We start from the raw sequence: 14,698 nt of genomic DNA, 5'->3' as shown, positions 1-14,698 counted from the left end.
ATACTTTAGTTGATCTTTGAATAGGCCTGTTCATATTCCTCCATGAGGTAGAACACCCACCCCCTTTAAGACATTTAAGCAGGTAAGCACAACATTCAAAATTCAAAAGATTAAAGCGTTTTCAAAAGAATCAGAGTACTGGCAGGAGTTACTTTAGTTTCAGGCTCTGCTCAGCTTAAATGCAGATGCCATTACCCACTTTCTCTTGCTCTACTGAAAGTCATCCTTCAAGAAGTGTATTGTTTGTATTGTTTTAGTATAGCGATGTTGTGAGGTGCTGGAAAAACCATAGTGGTGCATGAATTACATTTCTAAAAAGGTGAAGGAATCCTGGTGTGAAGATAATAATTAAAAGTAATTCATTAATTCATTGTAATTCCGTCTTTTAATAATTGTGTTTTCAAAACACCAGTGACAGCCACCAAGGCAAGCATTAGCATTCAATGAGGCGAATAAGTACGCCCAACCTTGAGCAAGTACACAGCCATTTACGGGAGGGACATGGACGGAGACGTAAGGCAAGCACTGGAATTTCAAGATGGGTTCTGGTAAGTGGGTGGATGCGTGTGGTCCTTTCTCAGGATTTACTGAACCGTTTCCGGACATATTACACGTCCATACACAAAGGTGGTCCGTTATCTGAGATTTATAGGACACGAAGGCCCGAACACGTGCCCACAAATTTCGTGCCCCACGGACCTCCCGGTCACGGCCGGCTGCGACAGAGCCTGGGCGTGAACCCAGGGTCTCTGGCAGTGCCCTAGACCACTGCGCCACCCGGGAGGCCCTATTTCACCCTTTTTTTAAAAATTGCCTTTCTGTTTTTAATAGTGGAATTTTGAACAGCCACGTTGAGTAAGCTATATCTGACAGCAAATGGTGAAGAACAAGAATGTTGTTTTATCGAGATACAAATATCCTGGGCTTTTTCATTTGGCGCATACAGACCACTGCATAAAAAGGCACATTTACGGATTCAACACTAGTGCACAATTCCAAAAATGTACTGTTTCTGGGAAATTTGTGGGCACGTGTTCGGGCCTTCGTGTCCTAGGGTCAATTACTTATTGTGGGTGAGATTTTCCGGGAAGGTAGTAGATTAGTAATCTAGTCATTAAAACACGTTTTCAATATAATGTACTATGGCAAACATCAGAAAAATATTTGTGTTCTGTTCATAAATATGGATTTTCCCTGTTATACAGTGAAGAGGCAATACAAAATAAAAAGTTGGGGAAGACTTCAAATCCAGCACTTTGGGTTTGAAATGACACAATGACTGAAGTTGAAATGCAGACTGTCATTTTAATTTGAAGGTATTTTCATCCATATCAGGTGAACCATTTAGAAATTACACCACTTTGTTAATAGCGCCCCCCCCCCCTCCCATTTTAGGGGACCAAAAGAAATTTACTTGTGTATTAAAGTAATACAAAGTTAAGTATTTGTCTCATATTCATAGCACGCAATGACTAGATCAAGCTTGTGAGCTTCACAAAACTGTTGGATGCATTTGCCGTTTGTTTTGTTCCGTTTTATTATTTTGTGCCCAATAGAAATGAATGGTAAATAATGTATTTTGTCATTTGAGTCACTTTTATTGAAAATAAGAATGTAATGTGTTTCTAATCCCTTCTACACTATGTGGATGTTACCATGATTACAGATGATACTGTGAGTAATGAGTGAGAAAGTTAGACGCACAAATATCATAACCCAAAGACATGCAGATATACCTGAATGAATCGTGAAAGTAAGACGACCCCCCCCCCCTCCATTTCACCTTGGGTGGGTAACGAGAAGCATAGAAGGATGCATGCAAAGACAACTCAGAAGTTAATTTAGAACTGCAAATTACATTTGCACATTGGAAATCACCATCTTCCCAGGGGCTTGAACAGAAACAGATGAGACCACTGGATAAGGTTCAAATAGAAAGGGTGAAGTGTCATGTAAGTTCAAGTAAAACATTTACAGTTTTGTTACTTCCTGCATATACATTCCGTGACTCATCTAACCACTTAAACACCTATTTTTCTTATACATTATAAAACAAAGTGCACTCCAATATTAAACTCACCAATAAGGTAATACCTTATAAAATAAATGAAAACGAGACTAATGTGTGGAAATGAATGAGTGCAGTCTGCACTAGCGCAATGGTACTTGATCTGCAGTATGGACTCAGGCTGCAGTAGAGGCTGTTCCCCTCTGCTCCACTGACTGAAAAAAAAAAAAAACAATTCCCTCTATATTACTATATTCACTTTAGTTGACTGTTTTGTGTACATTTATGTTTGTTGTGCTGTATTTGACTTGTGTTATGTTGTATTCGTTTTTTAAATGTATTTTATGAAATTCTTTATGCAGGGCTCCTTTGTAAGAGAGACACTGGTCTCAATGGTGACTCCCTGAATAAATAAATTAATAATGAACACCCCCCCCCCCCCCCCCCACCTGAAATTGTCCAATCTTAAATCTAGTAAAACTTGTTTTGGGGGAGGGAGAGAAAAAGTGTACATCAGTTGTGGAACTTGAGCAAGGTCATTATAGCAGTCTTCTAATGCACTATTACAGCGGAGGCCTGGCTGTGACCCTTCACTATAGAGGGAGAAGGAGAGCTCCATCACTGGAACCACACTGGGGCTGCCAGCTGGTTGTAGTCTGGGCCTTGGAGACTAGACTATAGAGAGGGATGTGAAGAGGGTGGCTAGCTATGACCCTCACCTATAAGAGATGGATGTGAAGAGGGGAGGGTCTAGCTCCTTGGGACCAGCCTGGCTATAACCCTCAACTATAGGAGGAGGGGATATGAAGACAAGGGGAGAGCTCCTTGGGTCTAAACAGCTGGTGGCCAATAAGTTGCCAACTATGGGTAGACTTAGCAGCCAGCAGGAATATACAACTAACAGAAGACAAGGACTGCATCTCAAATGGCACCCTAATCCCTCAATTGTTCACTACTGATTCAGAAAAGTGGAATGCAATTAACAAGACTGAGCTAAGTTATATTTAGACTGAGATAGTAGTCTATTGAACAACCTCACCCGACTTCCATAGGGCACTGACTATGACCTACATTATATAGTTGACATGATCTTCAGTGTACTCTAGTCTGACAGAAATATGCATTCATCTATATACAGTAGGTCTATTTAATGTCAGTAAAGTGATAGTGAAGTACTACTAGAGATATTAAATACCAGGCAGTCACTGTGCTGCAAGGCCATTAAGATCAAGATTTATTGCACTGATGTGTCTGCAGGGTAGTGAGGCAATGTTACAGACTGACCAGACGACCACTCTAGAGGGTTAAAGCAGACATGAATGTACAGTTCTTAAAGTATTTGGGCTTTTAAAACACATACGCTGTAATTCAAAATATTACTTACAGAGGGAAGGGACCAATGTATGTATGTATGTATCTGTGGCCTTAACAGATGAAGTCTTTATTTATACATTTCCTTAACCTTACTGCATTAGAGACCCAGCAGGAAGCTTATTGTGCTGTAGACCACAAGACCCACTTCCAGGTTTTACAATAGTCCTAGTCTGTGATTTAAATCGATGCAGATTAATGACCTGCACACAGACAGATCATTTTCCAGATAATTGTAAGCTATGAACAAAAATATAAATGCAACATGTAAAGTGTGGCTCCCATGTTTCATGAGCTGAAAAAGACTCCAGAAATGTTCCATACGCACAAAAAATGCATTTCTCTCAAATTCTGTTAACGAATGTTTACATCCCTGTTAGTGAGCATTTCTCCTTTGCCAAAATAACCCATCCATCAACAGCATAATCATTACACAGATGCACCTTGTGCTGGGGACAATAAAAAGCCACTGCAATGTGCGGTTTTGTCACACAACACAATGCCACACCGTTTCAAGTCGAGGGAGCATGCAATTGGCATGCTGACTGCAGGATTGTCCACCTGAGCTGTTGCCAGATAATTTCTCTACCATAAGCCACTTCCAACGTCGTTGTAGGGAATTTGGCAGTACGTCCAACCGGCCTCACAACCGCAGACCACATGTAACCACGACAGCTCAGGACCTCAACATCCTGCTTCTTCACTAGCGGGATTGTCTGAGACCAGCCACCCGGACAGCTTATGAAACTGAGTTTGCACAACCGAAGAATTTCTGCACAAACTGTCAGAAAGCGTCTCAGGGAACCTTATCTGCATGCTCGTTGTAACTGGCCTTCCTTAGACTTGTTGAGTATCCGGAGCGTCAGTATTTGTGGGTTTGATTACAGGCTTAAAATGGCCAGAAACAAAGAACTTTCTTCTGAAACTCGTCAGTCTATTCTTGTTCTGAGAAATGAAGGCAATTAATTGCATACGAGAAATTGCCAAGAAACTGAAGATCCCGTACAATGCTGTGTACTACTCCCGTCGCAGAACAGTGCAAACTGTTTCTAACCAGAATAGAAAGAGGAGTGGGAGGCCTCGGTGCACAACTGAGCAAGAGGACAACTACATTAGTGTGTCTAGTTTGAGAAACAGATGCCTCAAGTCCTCAACTGGCAGCTTCATTAAATAGTACCTGCAAAACACCAGTCTCAACATCAGCAGTGAAGAGGCAATTTCTCGCAAGGATTAGCCTTAATTTCTCAGAACAAAACTAGACTGAAGAGTTTCAGAAGAAAGTTCTTTGTTTCTGGCCATTTGGAGCCTGTAATCGAACCCACAAATGCTGATGCACCAGATACTCAACTAGTCTAAAAGGCCAGTTTTATTTATTCTTTAAATCAGAACAACCATTTTCAGCTGTGCTAACAAAATTGCAAAAGGGTTGTCTAATGACCAATTAGCCTTTTAAAATGATAAACTTGGATTAGCTAACACAACGTGCCATTGGAACACAGGAGTGATGTTTGCTGTCTACTTCCGGCGCCGACAGAAATGGCCGCCTCGCTTCGCGTTCCTAGGAAACTATGCAGTTTTTTGTTTTTTTACGTGTTATTTCTTACATTAGTACCCCAGGTCATCTTAGGTTTCATTACATACAGTCGAGAAGAACTACTGAATATAAGATCAGCGTCAACTCACCATCAGTACGACCAAGAATATGTTTTTCGCGACGCGGATCCTGTGTTCTGCCTTACAAACAGGACAACGGAGTGGATCCTATGCAGCGACTCAAAAAAACGACTCCGAAAGAGAGGGAAACGAGGCGGTCTTCTGGTCAGACTCCGGAGACGGGCACACCGTGCACCACTCCCTAGCATTCTTCTTGCCAATGTCCAATCTCTTGACAACAAGGTTGATGAAATCCGAGCAAGGGTAGCATTCCAGAGGGACATCAGAGACTGTAACGTCCTTTGCTTCACTGAAACATGGCTCACTGGAGAGACTCTATCCGAAGCGGTGCAGCCAACGGGTTTCTCCACGCATCGCGCTGACAGAAACAAACATCTTTCTGGTAAGAAGAGGGGCGGAGGCGTATGCCTCATGGCCAACGTGACATGGTGTGATGAAAGAAACATACAGGAACTCAAATCCTTCTGTTCACCTGATTTAGAATTCCTCACAATCAAATGTAGACCGCATTATCTACCAAGAGAATTCTCTTCGATTATAATCGAGCAGACACATCGATGGCTCTGAACGAACTTTATTTAACTCTCTGCAAACTGGAAACGATTTATCCGGAGGCTGCATTCATTGTAGCTGGGGATTTTAACAAGGCTAATCTGAAAACAAGACTCCCTAAATTTTATCAGCATATTGATTGCGCAACCAGGGGTGGAAAGACCTTGGATCATTGTTACTCTAACTTCCGCGACGCATATAAGGCCCTGCCCCGCCCCCCTTTCGGAAAAGCTGACCACGACTCCATTTTGTTGATCCCTGCCTACAGACAGAAACTAAAACAAGAGGCTCCCACGCTGAGGTCTGTCCAACGCTGGTCCGACCAAGCTGACTCCACACTCCAAGACTGCTTCCATCACGTGGACTGGGAGATGTTTCGTATTGCGTCAGATAACAACATTGACGAATACGCTGATTCGGTGTGCGAGTTCATTAGAACGTGCGTTGAAGATGTCATTCCCATAGCAACGATTAAAACATTCCCTAACCAGAAACCGTGGATTGATGGCAGCATTCGTGTGAAACTGAAAGTGCGAACCACTGCTTTTAATCAGGGCAAGGTGTCTGGTAACATGACCGAATACAAACAGTGCAGCTATTCCCTCCGCAAGGCTATCAAACAAGCTAAGCGCCAGTACAGAGACAAAGTAGAATCTCAATTCAACGGCTCAGACACAAGAGGCATGTGGCAGGGTCTACAGTCAATCACGGACTACAGGAAGAAATCCAGCCCAGTCACGGACCAGGATGTCTTGCTCCCAGGCAGACTAAATCACTTTTTTGCCCGCTTTGAGGACAATACAGTGCCACTGACACGGCCTGCAACGAAAACATGCGGTCTCTCCTTCACTGCAGCCGAGGTGAGTAAGACATTTAAACGTGTTAACCCTCGCAAGGCTGCAGGCCCAGACTGCATCCCCAGCCGCGCCCTCAGAGCATGCGCAGCCCAGCTGGCCGGTGTGTTTACGGACATATTCAATCAATCCCTATACCAGTCTGCTGTTCCCACATGCTTCAAGAGGGCCACCATTGTTCCTGTTCCCAAGAAAGCTAAGGTAACTGAGCTAAACGACTACCGCCCCGTAGCACTCACATCCGTCATCATGAAGTGCTTTGAGAGACTAGTCAAGGACCATATCACCTCCACCCTACCTGACACCCTAGACCCACTCCAATTTGCTTACCGCCCAAATAGGTCCACAGACGATGCAATCTCAACCACACTGCACTAACCCATCTGGACAAGAGGAATACCTATGTGAGAATGCTGTTCATCGACTACAGCTCGGCATTCAACACCATAGTACCCTCCAAGCTCGTCATCAAGCTCGAGACCCTGGGTCTCGACCCCGCCCTGTGCAACTGGGTACTGGACTTCCTGACGGGCCGCCCCCAGGTGGTGAGGGTAGGCAACAACATCTCCTCCCCGCTGATCCTCAACACTGGGGCCCCACAAGGGTGCGTTCTGAGCCCTCTCCTGTACTCCCTGTTCACCCACGACTGCGTGGCCACGCACGCCTCCAACTCAATCATCAAGTTTGCGGACAACACAACAGTGGTAGGCTTGATTACCAACAACGACGAGACGGCCTACAGGGAGGAGGTGAGGGCCCTCGGAGTGTGGTGTCAGGAAAATAACCTCACACTCAACGTCAACAAAACTAAGGAGATGATTGTGGACTTCAGGAAACAGCAGAGGGAACACCCCCCTATCCACATCGATGGAACAGTAGTGGAGAGGGTAGCAAGTTTTAAGTTCCTCGGCATACACATCACAGACAAACTGAATTGGTCCACTCACACAGACAGCATCGTGAAGAAGGCGCAGCAGTGCCTCTTCAACCTCAGGAGGCTGAAGAAATTTGGCTTGTCACCAAAAGCACTCAAACTTCTACAGATGCACAATCGAGAGCATCCTGGCGGGCTGTATCACCGCCTGGTATGGCAACTGCACCGCCCTCAACCGTAAGGCTCTCCAGAGGGTAGTGAGGTCTGCACAACGCATCACCGGGAGCAAACTACCTGCCCTCCAGGACACCTACACCACCCGATGTCACAGGAAGGCCATAAAGATCATCAAGGACATCAACCACCCGAGCCACTGCCTGTTCACCCCGCTATCATCCAGAAGGCGAGGTCAGTACAGGTGCATCAAAGCTGGGACCGAGAGACTGAAAAACAGCTTCTATCTCAAGGCCATCAGACTGTTAAACAGCCACCACTAATACTGAGTGGCTGCTGCCAACACACTGACACTGACTCAACTCCAGCCACTTTAATAATGGGAACTGATGGGAAATCATGTAAATATATCACTAGCCACTTTAAACAATGCTACCTTATATAATGTTACTTACCCTACATTATTCATCTCATATGCATACGTATATACTGTACTCTATATCATCGACTGTATCCTTATGTAATACATGTATCACTAGCCACTTTAAACTATGCCACTTTGTTTACATACTCATCTCATTTGTACATACTGTACTCGATACCATCTACTGTATCTTGCCTATGCTGCTCTGTACCATCACTCATTCATATATCCTTATGTACATATTCTTTATCCCCTTACACTGTGTACAAGACAGTAGTTTTGGAATTGTTAGTTAGATTACTTGTTATTACTGCATTGTCGGAACTAGAAGCACAAGCATTTCGCTACACTCGCATTAACATCTGCTAACCATGTGTATGTGACAAATAAAATTTGATTTGATTTTGATTTGATAACAAGCCTCTGTACGCCTCTGAAGATATTCTATTAATATCAGCCGTTTCAAGCTACAATAGTCATTTACAACATTAGCAATGTCTACACTGTATTTCTGATCAATTTGAAGTTATTTTAAATAGACAAAAAAAAAAAAAGCTTTTATTTAAAAAACAAGGACATTTCTAAGTGACCCCAGTGTATAGCCTGGGATAGAGCAGGCACAGTTGAAGTTATGGAAATCTGGATACCGCCCAACTCTCACATAGCACAGTATAGCTAAGTAGTCAATTGTTTTAAGGAATGCATGAAAGACAAACAGTCCATTTAATACTGTATTTTTTGGAAACAAAGACAGAGACATCTGTCTGTTTCTATAGAGCTTTGTCCGTTTGAGCTCCTATTCAGCTTGGCTTTATCTTGAGCCAGACTGTCCAAAAGAGCCTGCTGGTTCTGCTTGTCTTGCGAGCCTCGAAGGGCAAACCAGGCCAACCCTTCCGGAGCAGGGCTTTAGAAGTTATAGAACTCATTCTAATTCTATGGTAGTGGAACTGTTGTTAGCCACTCTGTTCTAAGAATGTGTCAGACTGCCAGTCCAGTGGAGCAGAGGGGTTCTTGGGTAATGTGCCCCATTGTTGTAACAGAGAGAAAGGGGGACATCATCAGGAGTCTGGTGGGACAAAACTTACCATATGCTGCCTCACATTAGAATGACAAAAGGCACATTTTTCTACGTGAATTCAGAGAAATCTCATGATGTACTTTGTTGGATCCTTGTAAAACACCAGCCGATAACAAAGAAGAAAAATCAGTTAAAAACAGACAACCAACTAGGCCACATTATATAGTTCTGCTAAAACCTCAACTGTGCAAGCTACATTTCATGACTCATGAGTTCTTATTTCTCTAAATCTCATCTTTGTCAATATAGTAAAGAGAGAAATACCTACGGTAGCTAAGTATTCCAGCATAGATTAACTTCACTGTGAGAAAGTCGAGCCTGAGGCTGCAATCGTATTATATGGACATAGATTACAGCTATACTTTAAATAGCCTCTAATGCTTGTCATTTTCTATAAGACACAATGTCTATTCCAGGCCCCAGGCAGTAGTTAAGTCGTTTATGAGGGCCTAATTGTATTAATTGTTCCCCCCCAGACTCGTTGGTCAAAATTTGTGCACTAGGAAAGGGAATAGGGTGCCATTTGGAACGTAGCCAGGCAGGCAAAAAACTAAAGGGCTCAGTTAGTTAGGATTGATCGTGCCGTGCTGCTATGGAACACATATTGAAACAAGGCCAAGGTTTTAGGCAATTACAGCATACAGACCCATTTTTCAATTATCAAATTAGGACAGTCTCCAAACCAGCAGCATATACTTGATAATGCCGTCAGATCGGCTTGTAATAAGATCCATTCTCACTGTGTAACAACGCTATTACCATGCATAACTATAATAACACTAATCGCATGTATTATTACTCTGGTAAAACAGTTCCGATTGATCCCTTTATCCCCAATACAGCCCCTTACATAGAATGATTCTAATTCTACAATTCTAATGATTCTACGGTTCCTCCTCCGGTTGTAGAAAGCATGAATCATTCTACCTGGCCTGTAGCCTATATCTGCATCATCCAACTTAATGGAATTAAACTGCTGACCTGAAAGGACTCGATTCCAAAAAGCCATCAACAGCCCATGGATCAAGCTCTGGCTGTGGTTGTCCTTTTCCAAATGCCAGTTTGACATCAGCAGATACATGAAAGAGCAAACAATGCCAGAGTTAACGGTTATATCAACAACGTAAATACTGTAGGTCAAAACAAACATTGTATAGCACACATTGTACAAACATTGTATAGTTCAATCTAATCAATTAGGGTATCAATCAAATTCCCACAGATGCTGTGATTATGGCAGACATGGAAAACATATTTTTGCCATAGCCTCTGGTTCCTAACATCTCTGCCCCTTCCATTTCTCCACTATTTTCCTGTTTGTTCCCTTTTAATGTATTGATATAAAACCCTCTGCGGAATTGATCAGGTCAGCCAATGATTAGTCTAACTAAACTGTCTGTGCTGCTTTGAAACAACTAAAGGACCAAAATAATAACTGTAAAATAACTGTATTGAATAAAAATATAAAACGCAACATGCAACAATTTTACTGAGTTACAGTTCAGTAAATTCATTAGGCCCTAATCTATGGATTTCACATGACTGGGCAGGCACGCAGACATGGGTGGATCTGGGAGGGCATAGGCCCAGCCACTGGGGAGCCAGGCCCAGCCAATCAGAATGAGTTATTCCCCACAAAAGGGATGTGGAGGTCCTGATCTGGTCACACGTGGTCTGCAGTTGTGAGGCCGGTTGGACATACTGCCAAATTCTCTAAAATGACATTCAGATGGCTTATGGTAGAGAAATTAACATTCAATTCTCTGGCATCAGCTCAGGTAGACATTCCTGCAGTCAGTGTGCCAATTGCGGTATTGTGTTGTGACAAAACTGCACATTTTAGAGTGGCCTTTTATTGTCCACAGCACAAAGTGCACCTGTGTAATTATCATGCCGTTTAATCCGTTTCTTGATATGCCACACCTGTCTGGTGGATGGATTATCATGGCAAAGGGGAAATTATCATGAACAGGGATGCAAACAAATGTGTGCAAAAGTTGAGAAATAAGCTTTTTGTGCGTATAGAACATTTCTGGGATCTTTCATTTCAGCTCATGAATCATGGGACCAACACTTCACATGTTGCATTTATATTTTTGTTCAGTATATTTTCAGTCAGATAAACCTGAATCTGTTTTCCTGTGCTTCCATACAAAAGGTCAGTAGTGAGTCACAAAGTGCCTCTCTGCACTTAGCGGTTTGTAGCCCCTGAATCTTTCATGAACATTATGGGCATGTAGCAGAGAATCGGAGCACAAAAGTACAACATCGTCTTAAAATGCGTGCAGAGCAGCTGCACAGTTCTGCATGCATATGGATAATAATCAAGTCAGTGGCACTGTAGTTTGGAAAATACTGATTATCCAAGTCGGATTTAGAAGGAGTTTAATTTTACTTGTGTGGTGGCATTATAACATGTTACATAATACAGATTGCAATGTGAAAAAAAAATATATATATTTTTTTTAAATCAAACGTAATCTTTTCAGAGAGGAGCTAAAGACAGTAAAAAGGAAACCAACAAAGTAGCTGATGCGCTGTGTTCTCTCGATATTCTATAGAATGCTGCCTGAGACTGTAGTCTAAGCATGCCTTCTTAATCTGTTGTGACACAGCTCAGCTCCAATAAGACTTTTTGGAGGAGAAGAGACATTTTGGACAGCCGTGCCTGGCTCACCGATCCAGGAAATCACACTCATTATTATATATTTTTTTGCAGTTTTACTTCAGTGCTTTATTGCAAACAGGATGCATGTTTCGAAATATTTTTTATTCTGAACAGGCTTCCTTTTTACTCTGTCAATTACATTATGATTGTGGAGCAAATACAATGTTGATACATCCCCAGTTTTCTATCACAGCCATTAAACTCAGTAACTGTTTTAAAGTCACCATTGGCCTCATGGTAAAATCCCTGAGAGGGTTCCTTCCTCTCCGGCAACTGAGTTAGGAAGGACACCTCTATCTTTGTAGTGACTGGGTGTATTGATATACCATTCAAAGAGTAATTAATAACTTCCCCATTCTCAAATGGAAATATAAAATGTCTGCCATTTTATTTTTTACCTATCTACCAATAGGTGCCCTTCTTTGTGAGGCATTGTAAAACCTCCCTGGTCTTTGTGGTTGTATCCATTTGAAATTCACTGCTCGACAGAGGGACCTTACAGATAATTGTATGTGTGGGCTACAGAGATGAGGAAGTCATTCAAAAATAATGTTAAACGCTATTATTGCACACAGAGTGAGTCCATGCTACTTATGTGACTTGTTAAGCACATTTTTACTCCTGAACTTATTTAAGCTTGCCATAACAAAGGGGTTGAATACTTATTGACTTAAGACATTTCAGTTAATCATTTTTGTAATCATTTCAAAAACAATTCCACTTCGACATTCTGGGTTATTGTGTGTAGGTCAGTGACAAAAAAAAAAAATATCTACATGTATTCCATTTTAAATTCAGGCTGTAACAACTAAATGTGGAAAAAGCCTGAAGGCATTGTATTTCTCTATGGAGTCACTCCTCCACAATGGAAGCCATTAGTTCCACCCACAGTAAAATACTGTTAGGTAACATTGACAGCTGTCAGAGTCTGAAGGCTATGAGCTTATTACCCCAGCCAGGGCAATGACGTTTTACCGTAGGACTTCAAATGAAATGACCTCGGACAATGGAAGATTGCTTTAGCAGGTGTCCGGTCAGACGTATAGGACCAAAATCATTTCTGAGTAAATGTATTTTCTAAATATATGCATATTTAAGTCCTCCGACTGCCTGTCACAGACTTCAAACAAGTGAGAGTCCTCCTGACTGGAAGAATGAGCAGAATTGATGGTAGACAGCACCATCAAAGAAATTGGCCATACTACTCATCACAGCAAGCCCAGAGGGAAGAGTGTGTAATTGTATGTGACAGTCTCTGAACAAATCCTTATAGTAAATAACATCGTGAATGACAAATAGGAGCCTACCTTATAGGTGTATGGCGGCTCATTGTGGTTGACGCCATCTTTCACAAGTTTATCCCTGATCAAGACCTTCAGTTTGGGATTGGCCACCAACTCTTTACAATCATCAGTTAAACTTAGATTGTGGTTTGTTGGACAAGATGATTGTTGGTGACCTCCATTTCCAACCTCCTCCTGATTGGATTCTGTCCATGACCTTGACCACTGGAAGTCATTCTCGCAATCTGTGATGAGCGTGGTGCTGGTGCCCAACAAGGGGCTCAGGGGAGAGGGGTTCAGAGGCTCGAGGGTGAAGTAAAGACCGGGAGCTTTTTTTTTGTCCTCCTCTCTTAACTTCTTCACCGCGTTGAGTACTTTTTGTCGGTGGTGCCGCGCGTGTACCCCTATGGCGTCAAGATCGGGGTCCCCAATTTGTTTACACACTTCCAGATCATCGTATCCATTGTCCACAAACGCCTCCAAGTATTGGGGCACCTGAATAGTCTGTAGCCACTCGTAGACAAGGCTTGGGCCGGTGCGCATCATTTTGATATCCGATATGATGAGCAATGTATGCCATGCATATGCTGTTAGAAATATTATTCTCTCCAAAACGTAAACTTCAGGGGCGCGCGGTATCCTTGTGACATAACATTGGCCGCGGCCGCTATGTCATCGCCATCAGTGGTTCAACGTTCCAGGCTCATGCAAAGATGATTCCAGTTATGAAAGATCCAAGGAATCAAGTCAACTAGTGTTCAATAATGACCAAGACGTGTGCATTCACGATTCAGAATATAAACATTTTTGCGTAAATGTTTCATAGCCTGCATGTTGTGGAGGTTCCAAAAATCCAACCAAGCAGGTGCATGTGGTTATCAATTAATCCAAGCAGGCGAGAACGAGAACGCGTGGCATGATATCCAAGCAAAACACAACGGGGTTCAAAAGACAAATAAAGGAATTGTGCAATAGGTGTAAACCTACAGGCTGAATATCAGTCGGTTTCTATTCCTCAACCTTATGTTCGTTTCGTTGCAGCAGTTTTCAGTCGCGATATAGTTAAACTTCAGGAGGATCCGAGACGGTAACCTAAATGTGAGCTAAAAAGGTTTTCATTTATCACTGCTTCTTATCAACAGCTACTAACACATTTGTTGTAGCACATGGTTCAATGCATCCTCTCTCTCTCTCTCTCCCGATTGAACTTTCTCTTCGGTCTAGTATGCTTTCGACTCTAAAGTTCCATTCAATCAAAACGCATTCGCTGTGCGCCTGCCTGTGTAGTTTTATGACCAGTGAGAATTATCTGTACTCTAGCGGCCCCTGTCCGACACACCGTAGTTGACTGATTGAAAATAAGTAAATCATTGCCAAGCAGTACTGCATGTTGGCATCAATTATACAAAATTAAGGCAATAATTGTCGAGTGAAGTGAATCAGTAGGCTACAAATATATATATATATATTTAATGAGTTGTACCACGCATGATTTATGATTCCTGTCAAGAGACGTTTTATCTTCCCTTAAAACACAGAACGTTTAATGAGCATATGGGTGCAGGCATTCGCTCCAGCCCTGCTCTGATGACACACCTGATTGAAACCAACTTATAGATAATTTGTTTTTTGATTTACTTGACCCAACAATTATAGCCTTGCATGTTGTTTAACACTTGATTCCAACTTGCATAAATATGACATTTATTTTCAATCAGTTAACAGCCACAAAGACCAC

The 14,698-nt window shown here is 42.4% G+C and overlaps 1 protein-coding gene across 4 annotated transcripts in view; it reads right to left on the bottom strand.

Annotated features, from left to right (window-relative positions):
* Positions 1-14,285, bottom strand: part of LOC110497587 (SAM and SH3 domain-containing protein 1) — a 90,395-nt gene extending 76,110 nt beyond the window's left edge. For 3 of the 4 annotated variants that reach the window (XM_036954545.1, XM_021573772.2, XM_021573773.2), the window contains exon 1: positions 12,985-14,285. In XM_036954545.1, the coding sequence (XP_036810440.1) occupies positions 12,985-13,506 (522 nt within the window). In that variant the 5' untranslated portion in view covers positions 13,507-14,285. The remainder of the gene's footprint in view (positions 1-12,984) is intronic. The other variant, XM_021573771.2, reaches the window with a different exon arrangement.
* Positions 14,286-14,698: the final 413 nt, after the last annotated feature.

This window comes from Oncorhynchus mykiss, chromosome 19, assembly GCF_013265735.2.
Source record: "Oncorhynchus mykiss isolate Arlee chromosome 19, USDA_OmykA_1.1, whole genome shotgun sequence".
In the NCBI taxonomy this organism is placed as follows: Eukaryota; Metazoa; Chordata; class Actinopteri; order Salmoniformes; family Salmonidae; genus Oncorhynchus; species Oncorhynchus mykiss.
Note: the sequence above shows the minus strand (reverse complement) of the source record. Positions and strands in the feature narration are given on the sequence as shown.